The sequence below is a fragment of the Triturus cristatus genome, chromosome 7 (genome assembly GCF_964204655.1).
Source record: "Triturus cristatus chromosome 7, aTriCri1.1, whole genome shotgun sequence".
NCBI classification, from domain to species: Eukaryota; Metazoa; Chordata; class Amphibia; order Caudata; family Salamandridae; genus Triturus; species Triturus cristatus.
In genome coordinates, this window is record NC_140590.1 from 1,743,415,746 (window position 1) to 1,743,437,894 (window position 22,149).

The window sequence follows — 22,149 nt, forward strand, 5'->3', positions numbered from 1 at the left end:
GTAACCTATATTTAAGTAAGGGGTGCATGCATCACCTTACCCAGGCTGCAGTGACAGTCCTGTGGGGTCCTTTTGGAAGGCTTCCCAGGTGTGGCACAATACATGCTGCAGCCCCTGGTAGGCCTCTGGGGTACCTATGCCCTTAGTACCTAGTGTACCAAATACTAGGGACTCACAAGGGTACCCCAGTAACCAAACTGGAGTGTACCTAAAGTACATGGAATCAATTTAGAGAGGAAGCAGCTAGGCTGGGGCCCTGAATAGCAGGATACCAGCCAAACTAAGTCTAAAACCATCACAACACCAGAAAAAAAGTGGGGGCAACCTTGTAGTCCGATTCCACCTTCCTACAACGAGGAATATTTAATAACCCTGTGTTGTAAGCTTCCTTATCTTGCACTGGGAAGCATTCAAGAGTACTTCAGTGCACTGGTTGTACAATCTCCTTGTTGTGGGTTTCCTAATTTGGGTGTGGTTACATCACTTATGTCAACATCTATGTTTTTCCTTTGTTAAACTGTCAGACCTATATTAAAAGTGTACGTGGGTGAGCTGAAGATGTTTTACTGGTGTCTTCCTACCACAGGATAAAAAACAGGCATCCCAGCATTGGCCCTACTTTTTATTTCCATCGACATATTTTGGGCCTCAAATATTGCCCCTGTGAGGTCTGGCATCGTCCCCATTAATGTAGATATCTCACAAATATTCAAACATTGTGAACCATTTCTGCTTCAAAGGCATGTTCACCAGCCTTTGGGTGCCGGAAGGTGATGGTGCAAATCTCCCCAGGGCCCACTCCTTGAAGACGCTTTGCAAAGTACCACAGGTTCGGCTGTCACCATGTGCAGCATGTTTGCAGGGCAAGCCACTGTAACTGTAGCAGGCTTGGTCCATGCTGCCAAGCCATACTAGCAGCTGACTGGATGTGGGAAGTGGGATCTGGTAGACTTTGACACTGCAAAACACGTTTCTACAAAACTGTTCTCAACAAATAACAATCTGACTTCGAATGCAATGACAGTCAGCTGAGGTGACCCCCACAACTCTGTCTGATCGCCTACACTGTTCAATATATACATGGAGCCCCTCAGCACTATTCTCAACCAAGAAAACATCCCCATCCATCTATAAGCGGATGACCACCAGCTGTACTTGGAAATCTCCTCACTATATGACCTACACCAACTAAATGCCACCCTCTAAGAAGTTCAACACTGACTATCTCGCAACCACCTAAAACTCGCCCAAAACTCAGCAATTCTTCTCATGCCAAACCAATCCCCCATATGGAAGAATGGCTAAACTCCATAGATGTTCTTAATTTCAATCTTACCCCAGCCGGCTCCACCAAATCTCTAGGCATCAGATTTGACTCCAAACTGACCACGAAAGATATTGTAAAGAAGAATGCGTTCTACAACCTGAAACTTCTGAACAAAATCAAACCCTACTTACTGCCGAGTGACCTAAAATCTGCCACATAAGCAATGGTGTTGTGAAGATTAGACTACAGGGACACCACCCTCGCAGGCACTGTGAAATCTCACCTCTGGAACTCTCAATGCAGCTGCCGGAATGGTCACAGGAATCAAAACAAATGACCACCTCTTCCCTTTTCTGAAAGAACTGACTTGGCTCCCAAATGATGCTCGCTGCAGCTTTAGAACTGCCTGTCTCTCACACAAAGCCCTTCACACTGGGAGACCAGATTACCTTGTCTCAAAACTAAAAAAAGGCAGGCCAGTCAAGAAACCTAAGAAGCTCCAATACCTCACTCCTTATTCCACCTAAACCCCACAAACAGAAAACCCTGGCTCGCTCCTTCTAGAGCAATGCCCCTAAAATCTGGAACTCCATTCCAGTACATATCGGAACAGAGTAGTGGTAATCAGGCAGTGATGGCTGGGCCCTATAATTCTGTGGCCCTACTGTGTTGTCTGTGTCCTGTCTGGAAAAGCAGAGGTTTTTTTAGGCTGAAGAGAACAAATCTTAGCTCAGCCTAAACTTCCTGCCCTGCTGCAAGTGACTGACTTCCAGTTTATTTATACCTGCGGTTCAAACTTGTACATAAAAATGTTCACAGCAGATTATATCACTGTACCGAATGGCTTTGTTAGAATTAATGAGCCACACCCTTTCAGTGTGTGTGTGTTTTTTAATTTTTTTTTTTTTAGGACTCTAGGCAAGTCAGCTGATATATATTTTGTTTATCGATAAGACAAGATTTTATATTAAACCAAACAGTTTTTGTGTAGTGTGCATTGTGAACTGAATTATTTGAAAGTGCCCTCAGATGTGACCTGGAAAAGGAGACACAGTAAGGATAAGGAATTGCATAGGGTCGCTCTGTTTGGTCAAGCTTGGAGTCCAGGATTTAAACCAGGTTTCCTGATTCAACACTGCAATTAAGATCCAGGATGGGGATGCATTCTTCCCCCCCCCCCCTTGTTCCCGGGTGACAATTTTATCAGTGACAGAGGCAAGTCAGGTGTCTTGTGCCGACATTACCAGACGTTTATTTTTATTATAGATGAACAAACATTATGGTTTATAAAACAATATACAAGTGAGGTCTTTATTCAGTCACCATCTTGAGCTGAGATTATCATGGAAAAGTAATTGTCAAGGGTCACACAGTTGGGTCAAGTTGGGAAGCTGTGACTGAAACCAGGGTCTCTGGGTCAGGGACCCACAGCCAGTCTTTTTTGCTCTGGGCCCAACAAAAGCTTCTGACTAGCCTGTTATGATAGTGCATTCAAATACCCACCTTCATAGAACTGGTACACTGTGGGCAGAAACGTTGCAAGCATTCCAATATCAGAGGGCAGGTAGGGTAGCATCACACGGGACAGGTTCAGACTAGGCAGCCACAGTGAAAGCTTTCCTTCTCACAGAAAAAAAGAAGCAATATTTCAAACCTTTCATTTCCTACAGAACAGATGCAGCAGGGCAGGCTAGTACTAGGTACCATCTCTTACAGAACATGAACATTTAAGCAGAGCCGGACTGGGAAACCAAAGCAGCCCTGCAATTTTATTGAATCAGCCCCGCAACTTTTGTTGCGGGGGGAGCGATATTGCAGCACTGCTGCAAAACTGCCCCTTGGTAACAACCGGCCCCCACTGCTTTAAAAGCAGCCTCCACCCTTCCAGCCTCCTTGGAAAACACCTGATGCCCGCTACGGCCAGTCCGGCCCTGCATTTAAGGCACAAGTGACATTTAGGTTGCCAACAGAGCTGTGGAATGGGTGCTCAAGTCCCTGATCTGAATGCATTGATGGTTGCGTTACTGAATATGGAAGTTCTCACTCCATTCTCAATTAGGTGATATTCCAAGTCCAAGAGTCTATGAGTATAAATGATGTGGTTGGGCAAAGGGTGCGACTTGTTAAAGTTCAGGTGTACCGAGTATATATAAAAGAATTATGACGCTTTCAAGGCTTCAATATTGAGTAAAGGCAGGTTACTTGAAGTAGGTTCAACAAAGGCAGATGCACAGATCCCGTGAGAGCCATCCCTACAGAAGTATTGGTGATGCTCCATTGTGACCATGGTTCATGGTCATGTATCCTTCTCCATTAGAAAATGGCCTTCTAGTCCTCCGATCCATAGAGCATGTGCCACAGCTTTAGTAGTGCTTTTATCTAGTTAAAGAGTCTGGGTCACTCTCTTCTCTCCCTCACTCTTCAGTAATATCCTTCCCTTTCTGTCTTTTTTGTCCCCCGCAAATATCTGAGCGATCGATAGCGTCATCATCCCGCCTCTTCATGCACGTTCTAGTTTCATCCCTTTTTTAGGTCTCGCCTAGCGTTGCAGCGCGAATGCGCTGCCATCGCTTTGCGAGGCATGCAGTATATACTGTTGTGTGGAAGCTCCACCCACTCTCTGCCCATTGGCTTGTCTTAAATGCTGCCTTCCGATTTGTTTGAGGCTTGTTAGTCCCTCCTCATTCATCATTTGTATCCTTCCACGGCTATTGGCCCCTTTACTCCTAACACTATTTTCTTCCCGGTCTCCCCACCCCATCGCCCCCTCACTCAGTCTGTGACTTTTCAACCTCCCCTGCCCCTCCCCCCCCCCCACTCTTGTTCATGTTTTCTTGCCTGCCGGCACTTGCGTTTTCATCGTAATTATTGCCACCTTGAAATAAGCGAGTTCAAGATGCGTGCTGTACAAAAACTTCTCGTGTTTAATGAACTAGATTTTAATTTTACTCTAAATATAATAAGACTAGGCAACACTCGGGGTATGCATGGCAACTGACGCCTCTTAGTTCACAAATGGCATTGTTGTCGGGCAGGAGGAGTGGCAGTGTTTTAACTCCTGCTTAAAACAAGCACTTTTAATAACTTCCTCTCAATTCAGTGCTATAATCTTGTGTACTGAAGTGACCCGTTAAAAAAATGCACTTTTTTGAATTCTGAAGAGACATTCTCGCACATTTACATGTTTACTGTATGATTAAACATGCCGATCATTTTTACGTCTCGCCCACTGGCTCGTATACACTTGGCTCTTCTCCGGCTGGCTCTACCTGCTAATTAATATATTGGCTTGCGCACTTCTAACAAAGAGAGATGAATGGATACATGACAGTGAGCCCGGTAGATGGTAGAAAAATAGACTGGTGCAGACAAAATCGGTCTCAATTGACTCATGTCAGAATCATCACTTTCTATAACCTGGTAATCTGCCGGCAACTCCCGCATGCCCCAACCTCATCCCCCTCACCCATTCTTAGCAGAAGCGGCAGATTCTGAGCTGTGCCCTGCTGGTGCAGAGGAGCACGGCAGAGTCTGTAGAAGCACTAGGATCCCTAGCCTCTCCGGGCAGACACCTAAGCCTTCCGGGTGCCTTCACACTCAGGATAAATGAATACATTTTGTTCTGTGCTTTAGTCGCCCCTCTGTGAGCGCTGTCTGGTAGATGAACCTCTGTGTTAATAAACACATTCAAAGAGGTGGTTGGGTACAAACAAACAGCCACAATACCGTCCGTTTTGAACGTGTAGTTAAATAACTGCTCATCGAGTACCTCATTGGCTGATCAATCCATGGCACTACCAAAACTACATTTGGACACATTTGCTCAACTGTAAAAAACTCCCTTCTATGGGTCATTTAACAACTCGGGGCTTTGGGGGTTAGGTAACCTACTTTGGATGCTGTGTGAAAGAGTAAATACAAAAATTAATGCAATGAAACTAAGCAAACAGTACTGTCTAAAACACTGTGAAAACTGACATGCATTCTGGCATTTTGTTTAGTTAATGTTGATTTCCTAATAGATGCTAGTAAAGTACTCTTAATATCTTAATGAAATCTGCACTCTTTTAACTAATAGCACTGGGCGACCTTTGACAACTCGGCAATGAATACATTTTCATGTACCCCCGAAGCCCCCCCTGCCCCCGCCCCGTTGTCAAACTTCATTGCCTCCCAGTGTTTTGGCGATTACCGAGACGCAAGATAGTGAGTCAAATAGTCCAGAAAATGAAAGCGAAGCCGGGATTCAGATTCACATGCTCTGATCTCGATTGCGTTGTTTAGTCTGTGCACTACTTTTATTAATGAGTTTTGCATTATTAAAGCACCACGGTGTGCATGTGTGGCGACACTTCACCCATGAGGTACGTACCAAGCAATTGTTGACACAATCCACACTACGTCTTTTTCAATATATTTATTACGAAGTGCAGGACCTTTCCAAGGGATTTTGCACACTACATACATTCACTCCAAAAATAAAACGTGTAGGTAAAAAAGAAATTGCCATTTACAACATCAATAGCTCTAACTCACAAATGCGAGACCTATTTGCATTGCAAATGCTTGTTTTGCTCGTACTTCCTCTGCTCCTCGCCTTTTCTTTCTTTTATGTTCCAATCCTTATTTTCATTGCCATTGTTCTCCATCTGGCATTACCAAATATCTTGTTCTGTCTAACTAAAATCTTAACTTATTTCCTGTAGTGATGATCTTTTTACTTTATCATTACGTTGTCTTGCTTCATTATCTGCTCGTTTGCTTAGGCTGTATTTTCTTGGCATACAGGTGTACCTTTTCTTTCACTATTACCACTTTAACACATTAGACAATTCAAGGATTGTAATGTGAGTCACAGAACAAGGTGCCTTTGTCTTAACAAAAAAATCCCAGCCTTAGGGCAGTCAAGAGGGGTTTGAAACATGTTGACCTCATTATGATGAGAGGTCTAATCTAAAACTACATACCTCATCCACTTCTTAAGTCTCGTGCTGTCGCTTGCAAGATCTTGTTAACTTGTCTGAAAGGACGCTTAGAACCTGTCCATTACTTACAATTGGTTGGTTTCATTGTCCCTCTTATTTCCTCGCATTTTATTTGTCAGTGTGTCCTGCTTTCACTTTATCTTTGTGTCTTTTCTCTTCCCTGGGGTATGGACCAAGTACTGATTCATTGTCTTGTTAGTATCCTTCCCTTGCTCGGATTGAAGTATTTTTTTTTTCCCAGTACCCCCCCGCCACCACCACCCTTGCATCCTTTTTGCTTCCTGTTCTTTGTTCCCTCGTTGTTGCTTCCCCCTTCTCTGACAAAGTGCCTTTATCCATCATGTCATATTAACCAAAAGGGGGGAGGCCGAAAAGAGCCTTTTAAAGCCCAGAATTTCACAATATTGCAAAGAAAGTGTTCTCTGGAGGGATAAATCAAGCAATTCATTTGTCAACAATAATAATCTAGTATTATTGGACCGAACTGTCAGTCAAATTACTTTCAGTCCAATTACTTTATTCGATTTCATCACATGGAAATCATAAAAGTTCATAATAACATCATGTACATAGGCGTATTAACAATAATCAAGTACAAAAGATATGTTACAAAAAGAGAAACAGTTTGTCAGTGTTCTATTTACGAATACCCACTAAAGTTATAAAAATATTAAAATGTTAAAGTGTTAATGACAAATTACCAGGGTTACATTGTAGCCCGTGACCTAATAATCGCTTTCAAGTACGTTTTAACCGCCATGATCGTATCAGGTGTATCCAACATCTGTAATCTCAAAAATGCTACCCTGCAGTATTAATATTCCAACTTTTAAAGATTGGTCTAAGATACCGCTGCCTGGGTATAGAAAAGTATTTACAGAATAAAGTGCAGTGCATTGTTGATTGTAATGACACATCATCACAGGGACATACAGAAACTTGAGATGACCAGACATTTGTCACTGGAAATAAAACCATTCTGTAAAAGGAGCCAAGTCGAAAACGGGCCAAGAGCATACGACTAAAACTATCTTGGACTAGCAGCAAATATTGTTGAAGACCCGTACCATTCAAGATCAGGTGATTCGCCATAACTGAGTGCTTTACACTCTCTTGGGACCATCTTTGATCTTCAAAATATTTCAGGCATAGTGTCTTCAGATCTTTCCTGGATATATCCACCAAGGTGCTGGGGTCTGTAAAATATGCAGGATGCCCCATGGTCGTAGTAGTCAATTTTATATAATTAAGCCACGCCATATCTTTGACTCTCTCCAGCTTAAGGCAATCCAAAATTATTTCTCTATTAAAACCTGTCTCATCTGTGACCCACACCTTGTGCCACAAGAGTAAAGGCGCTATCTTGATAGTATCCGATATATAGGAGAGTCCCAATTCCTGATGGCAACTGTACGTGGCAGAAGAAATAGGGACTCCCAAAAGATAGCGGATTAAGCCATTTTCACAAATTTGTATAATGTCTGGGTCTTCGATGCCCCACAATCCAGCTCCATACAACCCCGTAGAAACACATTTGGCCTTATAAACTTTCAAGAGTTCTGGGACAGGTCTTCCTCCTATTTTTTTTTAGCAAAATTGATAACTGCCCCAGAGCTCTACTAAGGTTCAATTTTCTAGCTTTAATGGCTGATTTCCATGTTCCCTTTTTATCGAAGCTTATGCTTAAGTAACAGAAGGAACCAATATTTTCTACTTTCCTGTCATCAATAAAAATATTATATGTCGTGGCTCTGGTACTGCCCCAATCCATAGTGTATGTCTTTGTTATGTTCACTCTTAGACCCCTCTCTCTCTCATGTATATAACAAAGCTGTTTACTGCTCTTTGGAGGCCTAATTGAGTCCTTGACATGATCACCGCTTCATCGGCATAGAGTAGGACAGGGACCGGGTTGCCCCAATAGTCGGATAATCATTTTGATCTTTATCGAGGTGTTGTCCCAGACTGATGTAGAGTGTAAAAAGAAAAGGGGCCAGTATACACCCCTGTCTGACACCCTTTTCGATTGAGAATTTTTGCGAACACTCCCCCTTTTTCCCGTAGCGTACCCTTGCCCTCGCGTTCCTGCACATTTCTTTTATAAACAGTATTAAGACCCTGTCTACTTTAAGATCTTCTAAAGTATTCCACAACATGCCATGATCAACCCCATCGAAAGCTGAGCTCAGGTCTACAAAGGTAAGAAAGTTTCCCCCTCTTCGCTTTAGAATATTTGTCTATGATCAGAGCTAGATTCAATCCCTGTTCAATGGTTCCCATGCCTGAGTGAAAGCCATATTGTAGTTTTGTTAAAAAACCTGCCTCAGTCGCCCAGATTTGAAGTCTATTAAGAATTATTCTCCCAGCAATTTTCAGTAGAGCATCCAGGAGTAAAATGGGCTGATAGCAGCTAGGCTCGTTCCTGTTCCCCTTCTTAAAAACGGGGACCACTATCGCATCTGACCACGTGGGGATAAGTTTAAAAGTAGAACAACTATTCCAAACCATCGTTAATAGTGGAGCCCACAGGTCAATATTTGATCTGTAGACATCCATAGGGACCCCATCCGGGCCTGGAGCCTTCCCTGCCGCACTCTCCTTAATTGCTATTATCACCTCCTCCAGGGTAAAGTTCAGACCCAGAGGAAAAACATCCAAGACCGCTCCAGTGGATTTATAAAAGTCCCTAAAGAATTCCACCCACCTTTCACCGGTGATTGCCACGTCTATGACATCTTCCTCTCTGTCTTGGTAGAAAGGAGCGTTTACAGCCTTCCAGAAGCTAATATTGTCCCTCCTTAGACTGGCCTGATGTAGTTCTTCCCAGGCTTCTTTCTTTAACTGGCTTTTACGCTTTTTCCGGGCTAGGTGATAAGCATTCCTCACCTTTCTTATTATATTTACATTTGGGTACTATGTGTAAGGTCCTCTTAAGGTGGGTATGAGCTCTAGAGCAATCACCATCAAACCAGCTCTTTACTTTTGTTCTCTCACGGTTGCTTTCCCTCCTAAGGAGACTATGGACTTCTTCTGATATCTTTAAAAAAAGCAGAATAGACATCTGTAGCAGGAGTCCCCTGTGTAAGGCATATATCCCATTCAGCCTGAGTTTTTAATAATTAAGCTGTGCAAAAAGGCATCAGGTTCTATTCTATCCCATTTTAAAGTATACCCATTTTTTGTCGCCAGATGCACCCCATGATCATATTGTACCTGGATCTTATTTTTGGTGGAATTTGTCTGAGTAGACAACCTTAGGATAATGGGATAATGGTCACTCATGGAAATTTCCTCCGTGGTGCATTCCAAAATGCTAGAGGCATATCGCTTGGAAAGCACGACAAAGTCAATCGTTGAGGTACAGCCTCTTCCATTAAAAGTTGCACAGAAAGGTGTAGGATTAAGACATAACTCATTGGCGAAACCTAGATCAAATTGAAATAATATCTCATTGAACATCTCCCCGCTTTTGTTGTGCATAAAATGCGAGGAATTATCCTCTTTATCTTCCCCCAGGCCGCAAATGTTTAACTCTGGGCACACAGTGAGAACAATTAAAAATCCCCTACCCATAGTAGGGGCATGTCCCTTGACATAGTATCATTTATATTCTTTAATATGTTGCTTAATTCCCTGAGAACAATCTCTTGGCGATCTGTTGGGACGTTATTGTAAAAATTCACTAAGACCACCACTTTTTTCCATTTTAACCTCAAGGTCAGAATCTGGAAGAACTCGGAATAATGTCTAAACCTCACATTAGATGCCCCAGCCTCAACTGAAATATAGGTAAACAGCCCCCCCTTATTACGACCAGAATTAGTGACAACTGCTGGGGTATGGAAAGTCCTAAAACTCTGGATATGGATTTCCCTCTCCAGCCATGTCTCTTGTAAACATATAATGTCATTCTTTTCAATAAAGAGTATCCAGTCAGTATCATGTATTTTAGATTGTAAGCCTGCTATGTTCCAACTCAGAATGTTGCAGGAACTTACTACCATCTGTCTCAAATATTTCTTATTCAAGTCTGTTTGGGATATTCTTAACTGATCAGTATTAACTATGTTATCAATCGTAACTATGTTATCAATCGTGCCTGGATGGTAATCAGTGTCCGCATTATCACAGTGCATGCTAACGGTCTCCCTTGGTATCCCATCGGTAACAAGGGTATTAACAATGTTCCGGTCCCTAGTAGCACTGCCCACCTCCCTCCGTCTATAGGTCACATAACTCTCCCGATTTTCGAGCTGTCAATTCTGGTCATCCAACCTTGACAAGGGTTCATAACGATTAGGGTGTAGCCAATTAATAATAGGATCACTAGTTACTCTCCTCCCGGTGGGAACATTGTCGGCAATACTCATTACACTGTTCAATCCTGACTTGACTACTGGATAGAAGGAGCCTAGAGGTAAAATAACAATTTCTGAGTCAACCTGGCGATTCATCCCTGCCCTATACAGGATCTCTTGGGTCGCTGAAGGTCAAAACTATGCAATCCCCCTGAAGTTCTTTTCTACCATTCCCAACCCATGGAACACGTCTGGCCATTTTAAAATGCCTTAATAGAGGGTCACACAGGCCGATCCGGTTTCCCAGCCAGTGCAGCGACTTGTTACGTAATTCCCTCCATGATTCCTGGTCGGGTTGGGCCAACTCTCGTACATTAGCTAGTATGACCACATAAGGGTCGGCTGCCGGAGGTAAATTGAGACAGGGTTGCCCTCTTATATAGCGTTCTTGGAACCTGCGTGTGGCTATATATATAATAATCTAGTATTATTGGACCGAACTAATTCTTTAGCCTCCACTGCAGTCAATCTGATTTAAAGTGCACATACCTTATACTTCCAACCTGCACTGCCAGTCAAGGAATCCATCCAGAAGTTCTGTAATATAAATACATCAATTTATTTATCATTTAAACATTTATTTATACATAAGTCCATTACCACTTCATTCTTGTTGACTGGAATTTGAATGTACAGGTGTCCACATAATAGCTCTTTAATTGTTTAGCACTTTGTATCAGATTGAACATTCTTGAGGCTAAATAAATAGGCTGTTCCAAATATACAAGATGACCATTGACAAATTGCTTGATTTATCTCCAAAGAGAACCCTTTCTGTGCAATAGTTTGTTCTTCATACCTCTAGCGATGGCCCTTTGTTTTAAGAAGTGTTAGGCCTAGGAAATTATAATTGATGTATATAGCGCAGCTTATCACCCGTGAGGGTATCAAGGCGCTGTCCTTGGGCACAGGGAGATTAAGTGATTTGCCCTGAATCACAGGATGTTGAGCCAACGCCAAGACTCGAACTGGAATCCCCAGCGTCTGGTGCTCAGCCAGTGTCGCATCCTCTTCCCGGTGAACACATTGCATGGAAATAATGCTTTTTGGTGACACTGGTCAGGAGGCTGTCTTTAAAGGCAGCGCTGGAGGGGGTGGCTTTCCCAAAATGTTTTTTTTTTTTCTTTCTATTTTTATTAAAGCAATCCATGTGACAGGCCATGCTATTCCAAACCATATTGTACAATGACAGGCCATCCCATATCAGACCATACAATACAATGACTGCCATACCATAGCACACTACATAATGGCAGCCTATACAACACCATATAGTATACAATGACAGGCCATACTATACTGTACATTGACAGACCATACCATACTATACAATGACATGCCATAAATTCCCATATCATACTCTACTAAGTAATAAGCCGTACCATAGCACACTATACAATGACCGGCCTAACCATACTGTACAATGACAGGCCATACCATAATGTACAATGACAGGATTCCATTGCTATAACAAACCATACTATACAAAGACCGGTCATACCATACTATTCAAAGACAGACTTTAACATATCAAACTAAACTATACAAAGACAGGTTGCACCATACTATACTGTGACAGGCCAATCCATACCATCCTATACAACGGCAGACCATACCATCCCATATCCTAGCACACTACAGAATGACCTGCCGTACCATACCATCTCATGGTATACAATGACACACCTTGCCATACTGTACAATGACCGGCCATAACTTCCCATATTATACTTTATTATAAGACATGCCGCAGCATACCATGGCATACTATACAGACAGGTCGTATCATACCATACAATGACAGGCCATACCATATAGTACAACAGACCATACTGTACTACACTTTGTCAAGCCTTAATATACAATAACTCTGCTGCATAATTTGCATATTATAACCACACAAAAAAAATTGTTTCTAGGGATGTCCTAATGTATGTTCCAAAAGGCAGTACACTAAGCATAATGTCACTAAGGGAGAGAGAAAAGCACTTGAACCATTTAAACAACACAATGATTGTGATCAAGCTGGCAGACAAGGGCAGAGCTATCGTAGTACAGAATACCACAGGCTGCAAAGCTGAGATTTACTCGCAACTGCATGATGGTGTGAGCTACTCCCGACTAAACTTGGATCCCACGAAGGAGATAGGAAATAAATCTTGAATATCACTGAAAAAGGCAAGAAGGTAGGTTTTCTATCTGATCAGGTATTTGAGTACCATAACATGAAACAACCGCGGCTTCCGGCCATCTACACATTACCTAAGGTGCATAAGAATCTGGACCATCCACATAGACGCTCCATTTCTGGATGTGGACCCCTTCTCGAACTGTTGTGTAAATATGTTGACTTCTTTCTAAAACCACTAGGTGAATCGACGAGAACGTACTTGCATGACACGATGGAAGTGATCAACTTGATTGACAATATGCCATTTGACCCTGAACACCGATTAATGGTGACATTGGATATAGTATCACTATATACTAGCATTCCCCAATGACAAGCTTTGGAATCGATGACGAAAGCATTGGATACGAGACCACATCCCTCCCCTGTCCCGACTGAAATCCTAGTGCAGCTATTAAAGGTGGCAATGATGAAGAACTTTTTCTTTTTTCAAGGCGAATGCTATCTACAGACAAAGGGTGTGGCGATGGGCACTGGCTTCACCCCAGATTTAGCTATCCTTTACATGGATGATTTCGAGGATCAGTTCATCTTTAGCCAGACCAACCCTTACAAGGATAATGTGTCACATTGGGAAAGATACATAGACGATGTGCTACTTATTTGGACAGGCAACACGACGGATCTACAAAAATTCTTTGAATGGTTGATCACAAGATCAAATAATATCAAATTTACTATCCATCGGAACAAGAATACTATAGACTTTTTGGACATCTCGATGAAAACTGAGAATGATCACCTTTATACCACCCTGCATAGAAAACCAGCAGAACTCAACACGGTATTGAGATATTCCAGTCACCACATGAGGGGGTCTACGTGACAACCTGCCCTTCTGCCAATTCCGGCGGATCTGGAGGAATTGCTCCCGGAAGGATGACTACTTTAGAGTCCCACAATCTCATCAACCGCCTTGTTGAATGGAGCTATCCTAAAAGAATGGTTAAGCAACCGAGGAAAAGGGCTTGGTTCAACAATAGACTCCCTGCTAACACCCAAACCACGATCCACAGGCCTGAACAGAATGATGCGTGACTACATATTGCACTCAAGGTAATAACATTAAAAAGATCATAAATGAACACTGGAAACTGATTTTCAGATTTAGTTTCCAGATCCACCGATGCATTCCTTTAAAAAGGCTAAGAATATAAAATATCTTGTGGTACAATCTCTTCTTGAAACACCCCCCCCCCCCCCCAACCGTTCACACATTGTGGAAATTACCAGAGATTGTGGTCCATTTTAAATGCGGCCAATGCAAAGCATGCAAGCTAACAATAGAAACCAAACAGTTCTGTTACAAACACCACACAATAGACCTCCAGGTACACACTAATTGCAACACAACAGACGTGATCTGCGCCATTCTGTGTCCCTGTGTCCCTGCAATGAGATGTGTATAGGACAAACCAGACAAAGTCAAGACCAGGATCCTGCAACATTGTAGCAGGATACGTTGTGGTACGGTGGGTGCACCCTTGGTGGACCATTTTCTAACACAGGGACACCAACCAGACTCCATTAGGTGGGTGATCTTGAAAAAGTGTCCTTGGGAGTGAGGGGTGGTGACATCCCCTCCACCCTCAACATACGTGAATGTAAATGGATGTACACCATAGATAAGTCAACAATGGTTTAAATGAATTACATGCTACAAATGCCCAACTCTCCTTTCTTAATACTGAATACGGCCTTATTAGTGGCTCTCCAGTGGCCTTGGTATAATGCGAGACTTGACATATTATGGGCTCTGTTTGAGTGTTTCTGATGTACCTATTTAATGCTGTATCATATCTCAGGTGACCAACATTGTCTTTTCAAGAAAATAGTATGTATCTAATGTATATATGGCATCTACAGTTTACACTGTGACTAAAGTTTATCCCCATGTATGTGGTTGTCCCACTTATAATGTGACGTGAGATTTCATTACCATCAGATGTTGTTGTCTCACTTAGAATGCTGAATTATGTGTTATTTTTCATTACCACCAGATGGGCGATTTTTTTTTTTTTTTTTTTTCTGGTCATTTCTCATACCGCTGACACTTTCTTACCACCATGTTTGGATGGCTTAGGAGGCACTAAGTCATTTCTCAAACATTAAATATTTTATAGTTGCTTGCCCATTACCCCATTAAACACTGGTGTCAGCAGGTGCTATGTCCTGTTTCTCCAGTTACTTGGTTATAACTATCTCAGTAAACACATGGCCTTATTTCGCGTACAAATTGTTGAATAATCTGTATCTGATTACACTCGGGGACTCCACCGGTTTCTCTAAAAACAGACCCCGATCGGTCGATCTGGAGCCCGGTTGACTGCGTTAGGTGTGCTGTCACCAAGCGGCAAAAATAACAATTGATGGACAGAATGCAGAACAATGTCATACATTCACCCCAGTACAGAGATCTGGGCCTAAATCCATCGTTTTTTTGCTCACCATGCCATTCCAGTTTGAACCCAGCCATATGCAAATCAGTCTTGACCCTGTGCCCCATGGGAACAGTCCAGCCCGAACTGCCAAGCCAGGTCCTCCCTGGACTGGAAACAAGCATCCTAGGACCGGTTTCGGGCTTTCAGCCCTCATCAGCCAGGATAGCCTGATTCCAGTGGCATGGAGAGCAAGGGACTCACGTCTGAGCATACCCTTTCCACTTGGGGTGACAAATGCAAAAATAACAATTGATGGACAGAATGCAGAACAATGTCATACATACACCCCAGCCGCTCGTGTCTTTATCTAGGTCACGCATTAGGCCCCGCCGTACCAGTCCTTCTGATTCAGATGTCTGACGGAGTTATGTTTTCTCGAAGAGTTAACTTAGCCAGTATCATTTAAAGCTGTAATGTCCTGTGCGGCTCGACCCAGTCCGACGTTGTCATTTGTTTTTAGATTGATCACGTGAGGCATTCGATTTCTGGAAGGTAAGTGCCAACCGCGATTGGAGCTTTGTTTTTGTGTTCACGAGGTGATATTGACACTACGGGGCATGTATTCAAGACAACCCACGCTGCTACAATCTACGCAGGGACGTGTTGGATACCGCTACAACTTTGGATTTATTTCTTGTACTGGGGTTATAGCCATATTTGTCTCCTTATGGCTTAATTAGACATGCATGTTACCCCATCGCAGTGCATGGATTGGCTACCGATGCCATCTCGATTTTGCTCACGTCCTTAATTGAGGTTTTAGGATACTCTGGGTTTCCACATCCGTTTCAACCAGGTAGACCACCCCAAGCTTTACGGCCTTGATACGCTTGTGTGTTTTTCTAATCTATGTGTAATTTTCATTGTTGTAGTTTATCCTATAAGGATTGGCCCGTGATACTGTGGGATCCTATGACCCATCGTCGTATGTGTTTTGGACGGTCGTGTTAAGGTTACTGACTGCATCTTTATCTACGTTTTGAGTAAGTTCTATCCATTTCACTTAGGTCTGTTAGGCGCTGCCTCATTAGACCTTGTCCCTCCATAGATTAATGTTCGCTTTCTCTGCTTTAGGAGCCCATTCACTGCATTTATCAGCCCGATTCCCCTTGCTGGTTTCAGATTTGGTAAATAACATTCGGTTTCATTGTACTTTCACATCCAGCCACGAGGCTTCACGTAAATAATACGGAGTATTCAATTCCTTTTAGGTGCGCCCTTTCTCTGTCCTGATGAAGCCTCCACGCTAAGGACTTAACAACCTTGATTATTGGAAGGGGGTCAAAACGCTGACTTTTGCTCTCGTAAAAGACCAGCTTTGACGACTGAGATCTGTAATCAGCGTCCTCACACTGCTATGTGTCTGTGTTGTAGTAATTTGCCTGTTATAAGCTGGACATATATGGCACATTACCTTTCCCTCTTTTTCAACCCTCACAGACGCACATTTATCCTGAGCACGTTATTCCCCCCCCCCCCATCCTGAGCACCCTTTTCTCAAGTGTATAAACAGTTGTGTGGTCTTTGACAATCCATTGCTGTTTTGAGAATAAACTGCATCTTTTGCAGACTTGTGAATATGATCCTGTGAATGCTTTCATCTTTTAGTTTAACATTTTTTGCTGTTGTGACCACTTTTCTACTGTACTGCAGTTTTCACCTGGATCCGGTAGCATTACGGGTTACCCCATTGATACATAACGCTCATATTCTGAATACAGCATGTCTTGAAGAGACCGCGCAAACGCTGCCTAGGGGAGACCTAAAAATGGAGAGCCCGATAGGAACCTGTCAGTGCTCAGCACCAGCAGTTCTAAAAGCAGGAGCCCAGACAGGATACGGCCCATTTAAAGCCGTGGCGAGTGTCCTACCCCCGTCAGTGGGAAGTATGGGAGCAGTGCACAAAGGAATGCAGATAGTACTGCCACATAGCCATTTTTCTACCCGTATAACTGGTATTTTAGTGTGCCAGCAGGCAACAAAATTAGGAAAATTACGTAAACATTATTATTATTATCATTTTTTTTTTTACTCCTTATCAGTGCCTTGTGTAAATATAAAACACACTTTGAAATGTGTTTTAGGACTGTCTTAATGATTCCTGACTGATAATGAAATTAAACTAAAACAGAAAAGTCATGATAAAGATTGCAGACCATTTTATACAATGCTCTATTTAAGTATCATGTCTGGGCTTTTTCAGAATCTTAAATTGTAAAACATATGACCAGTATTTTTCTTCGGTGAAGCTGGCCACCCTTACTTCAGACCACTCAGCCACAAGCAAAATGAAATACCATAGAATGCTAGAATTGCACTATGACAGAATACCTTATTTGGAGAGAAGAACCCCCTACAGGGGTGTGGAATTTATTAAAATATCTACTTGTCCATGGGGCAGGTTGCTTCATAAATCTACTTGTCCTGTTACAAAATCCACTTGTCCCTTTGGTCTCATGTTGTGCAGCGACAAATTATGGCAGCAATCATTATATAGGAGCTCTGAAATAGCCTCTCTGATTATGCCAGGGCTCATACCATAGTAGTGTTTGAATACTAGCAATCCCTTTATGTTGCTACGTTGCCGCAGATCGACATACTGGGACTGAAGGTAGTGGTAAACAATAGTTCCAGGGTTGGAATGTCCTGAGTCTGAGTCTGTGCAAACCTATTAACTTGCATGTTTTAAGGGTTTTCAACAACTCTTCTCTAATCTTTTCCAATACTGAGAAATGTTGGAAATTTACTCCTGACAATGGCAGAAGTAATCTTTCTTCCAGAGTTGGGGAAAAAATGGTTGAAGGGAAAATAAACTTGCAAACACTCAGGTTTTCGCATGAGCAAATCTACACATGCATATTTGCTCCAGCTAAAACGCAGTTCACAAATATTTTCTAGGAGTACTATCTCTTGCCCTACTGCTGTAAATTCGTGTGGATTCACGAAAACCATATTGCTGCCCTTAATGCAAGGACATCAGTGGCAGCTGGTGTTAAGGGGCGAAAGGAGCTTTTCCCCACTAGCTTCAGGTCTAGGAACCGACGGGGAGGAGATAAGAGAATGTGTACACAATGTAGCAGCTCCCTTCCTAGAAAAAAAATTCAAATGAAGTGCTCACTGCTTGGTGTGAATACAATCTTTTTTAGGAAGGGATGAGGTCACGTCAGAGACCTCCTGCGCATGTGCTGGCCGGGGCGAGGACTATTGCTCGCCCTCTATGCAAAATCTAGAAGAGTGATGTCCGCATGAAGGGAGTGGCCAGAAAATGGTTGGTTTTCAATAGGGCGCATATACTGTCGCCCAAGCGATATTAGCACACTATTTAAATGAAAGGTAAGGGGCAGGGCTAGTGGGTGAGTGAGAGAGTAGTGGGTGGCAACAATTGGAGCACCCATTGCCTTCACAGTACTTTTAGGCCTCTTGGTTGGATAATGGAAGCTGGGGGCGTGGGCTGTGGAAGAGTTGGCTGTGCAGCTCTGATTCCGGCATAATCGCCATGCAGGCATCAGGTGTGCTGTATTACTGTTAGCTGTGTTTGATCAGGACGGACTTGCTGTGAACCCGACTGCCGATCCGGTAAGTACAACATTTGAGATAAAATCATGTTTTGAAGATCGTGATATATAAGATGGATGGGGACTTATTTGCATGCATACGAATATAGAAGCAAAACCCTGTAAGTGTGGTGTACAGTTTGTGTCTCCTAAACATAAACTGCGCGATGGCTGTAACGCGAGGTAGGCTTTTATGCTCCAAGCCTCCCCTTTAAAAAAAACACATTGCTACCTCTGAGTTAGACATGATCTGAAAGAATTCTGAACTTGCTTTTAACTAGGGCTTCCTATTACATATTATAAAGTTCTCGAGGGCATAGCAGCTGCGAGATTTCTGCAGATAAGTCACACAATTCTGATAGCGTTAAAAGCCTGGCAGTATGTTTGAAGGGCATTGGTGCACATGCACGGCCTCTTGGTGCTGTGTAATACATCTCTGGCTACTTCATTTTCAGTGCTGAATTCAAATTCGGGACGAGAACAATCCGTGCATAGTGTGTATGTTGCTCAGATTTTCAGCAGGAAAAGTGGTAAACGGCCACAGGTTCGGGGTAATGAGGTTGGGACCGGTGCAAGGTACAGCAGAGAGGTACTGAGCAGCAACGGGTACAAAGAGAAAGCGGCAGGGACAGTGAGACGTACGGAAAAAGAGAGACGCAAGGCTGGATGAGACAGGCGTACAAGCAAAGGCACTAGCTCTGTTCTTGCTACTTTGCTTCCCTTCACTTCCCTGCATGAGATCCATGTCTCCTATTTTCCTGCATGCCCGCCCCTCCCACTCACAAACCTCACCAGCCACCCCTGAAGGACATATACCAATGGTGTACTTTTGAGACTCTCTCTCTCTCTCTCTCTCTCTCTCTCTCTCTCTCTCTCTCTCTCTCTCTCTCTTTCTCTCTTTCTCTCTTTCTCTTTCTCTTTCTCTTTGAGTGACAGCATTCTGCTCTTTCACAAGGAGCATATCGGCACACAAATTTGTTTTGTTCAGTGCTAGTAACTAATGTGGCAGTGTATGCTTTTTTTGAGACCAAAAACTAGTTTTGCTTTAGCCACTGTTTGTTATAATGGTGAGGGTCCGCCAGCTCTCGCATCAATAAGATTTTACAAAAACTATGTCAAAACAAGTCACGCATTGCCAAAACTAAAGCTGACCACCATTTCAGACCTATTGGCTTTGCCAATGCCTGTTTATTTTTATGTTTACCAAAATCTTATTGAAACTGCTTACACTGATTTTCTAATATGAATATTTTGGGGAAATACTAGCATGCATCAACACATTTTACTAAATGATGCTGCAAAGAAATGGTACCTGAAATTTTACAGTAGTTTAGCAAAACAAAATGTTTCCTACTATCATTTTTTAGTAACCTTTTATATTGAAAGCAAAGAATCATTAATCTTGCTTTCAAGCTTCTGCAAATATTTGCATCTAATCAGAGAGCATTCTGGGAGCATTATGCATAGCCTCATATTGCTAAACTTTGAAACCATTTGTACACATTTTTTATACTGGAACCACTGTCAGTAGTGCAGTCAGAACTTACATTTACTGAGCGCGCTCACCCTAATAATAAAGGCTTTCAGTTAATGAACCATAAATACAAGTTTGGAGAGCGTGTCCCTGTTCACAGCCATCGGGCTGAGCGAGCAGAAGGCTCGGGAGCCGCTCAAGAACGAGGCGCTGAGCGCTCTGCTTCGGGACGCGGTGCTTCAGCGCTTCGCGGGAGCCGCTCGAGGGACTGAGACCCTGTTGCCTGCTCCCTGGAGTATCACCGGCGATTTCACCCCACGCTGCCCGGACTGCTGCGCTGTGTCTGAGATCGACGAGGGGGCGTTCCTGGACGCTCGGACTGCTGTGAGCGCCCGGCGCACTCGGGACTGCGAGGACCAGGGTGCTGCGCGTGACGCTGACCAGCTGCACCTGGTCCTCTTCCCGACTCCTCCCCCAACACCGCTTCCCATCGCCTTATAAACACTTCTTTGCTTACACGCGCTAGCGGGACGCGCGCGGGTCTCGGCACGGGGCTAAGACCGGGCAAAGAGCGGGCCCTCTAAGGCCCTCCGAGGCTGGGCTGGGCCTGGTCATTGACACTGCAGGTATTGTGGACTAACACTATTGTAATGGCCCTGAGTGAGAACCATAGGCTAGGGGATAAATTGGGGGCCCCGGTAAATGGTCCTCTAGATAATTATTTTAAGAAGATTAGTACGGATGATGACCGGGATTTTACAATGGCTGAGCGCAGAACGGAACGCCGACGCTCTATTGAGAACATGAAACGTAGGGCCCCAGAGGTCCTTAGCCCTCAGGCCCCTTCAGTTGATCGTGATAGCTGTGGTACTAATGATGTCCTTCTTTCTCAAGAGGGCGTCCCGCTATTATTACGTGAATGTTCCCCTATAAATAGTGATTCTCTCCCCTTAAATGATAAAAGAAACCCTAAAATCCTTAACACACGGCTTTTAGGTCGTGGGAAACAAAAAGGGAAGAAGGCTAAGATTTTGGCTAAGGGGAAAATTCATGGACCCCCACCCAGGAAAATAAGACGCAAGGAGGGGGTGGCCCTAGCTAATCCTGGGATTCATCATTCTGATTTTGGCCAACACACAAAGATTTTAAATGATAATGCTCTTGGGCTGGCAACAAGGCCAGAAAGTAGGCCAATTCTGGCCACTTGTACCCTTCCTATGGGCTCCGATTTAGCTGTTACTATTCCTGAGCCCGCTTTGCCCGCTGATAATATCCCGCAGACGCCTGATTTCCCTACTGCTCTTTTAACTAAACTGGGGATATGCTTAGCATTCTTATATTGCCCATCACTGACAATTTGAGGAGGTTGGAGCTTAGGCTAGAGAATATAGAATCCACACTGAGAAACATGATTGCCGTTGATAAGGCTCAAACGATTGGGACTAGTTTCCAGGCCCCAGTTCCCACTAATATTATTCTTCCGGAAATTCCCGGCTCTAGTAAAAATGTACCACTGGTCCACGATCACTTAACGTTTGACCACGCTAGAAAGGGCCCTTTGATGTCCTTGGAACACCCAACTAGCAAGCCCGCCATTGACCATGTGGAGGAGGTCATTTCTGTACCACTGGGGATTACATGTCAGGAGCAGGGAAGCTCCAGATGGGATGGGGGCCATAGGATTCATGGACCTCAGGTTGATTTACCTCCAGAAGCTGTGCCCTTGGTGGTGGTTTTGACAGGGGTCCCAGCACTGGCTGATAATAAGAGAGAAGACTTTTATCAGCTGAAAAACAAAATTATACACTGGCTAAGAATATATAGACCTATAAATAAGAACGTTAATGGTGAGATATTGTATGTCAGACGTCTCCCTTGG

General features: G+C 43.3%; 2 protein-coding genes across 3 annotated transcripts in view; one reads left to right on the forward strand and one right to left on the reverse strand.

Annotated features, from left to right (window-relative positions):
• LOC146812976 (uncharacterized) overlaps nt 1-22,149 on the reverse strand; it is an 80,212-nt gene that overhangs the window by 51,359 nt on the left and 6,704 nt on the right. The window contains exon 2 of the mRNA XM_085620000.1: nt 11,100-11,147. Coding sequence (XP_085476126.1) covers nt 11,100-11,147 — 48 coding nt within the window. The remainder of the gene's footprint in view (nt 1-11,099; nt 11,148-22,149) is intronic.
• Nucleotides 1-22,149, forward strand: part of LOC146812977 (C-type lectin domain family 2 member B-like) — a 189,075-nt gene that overhangs the window by 21,851 nt on the left and 145,075 nt on the right. The gene's annotated exons all lie outside the window — the stretch shown is intronic.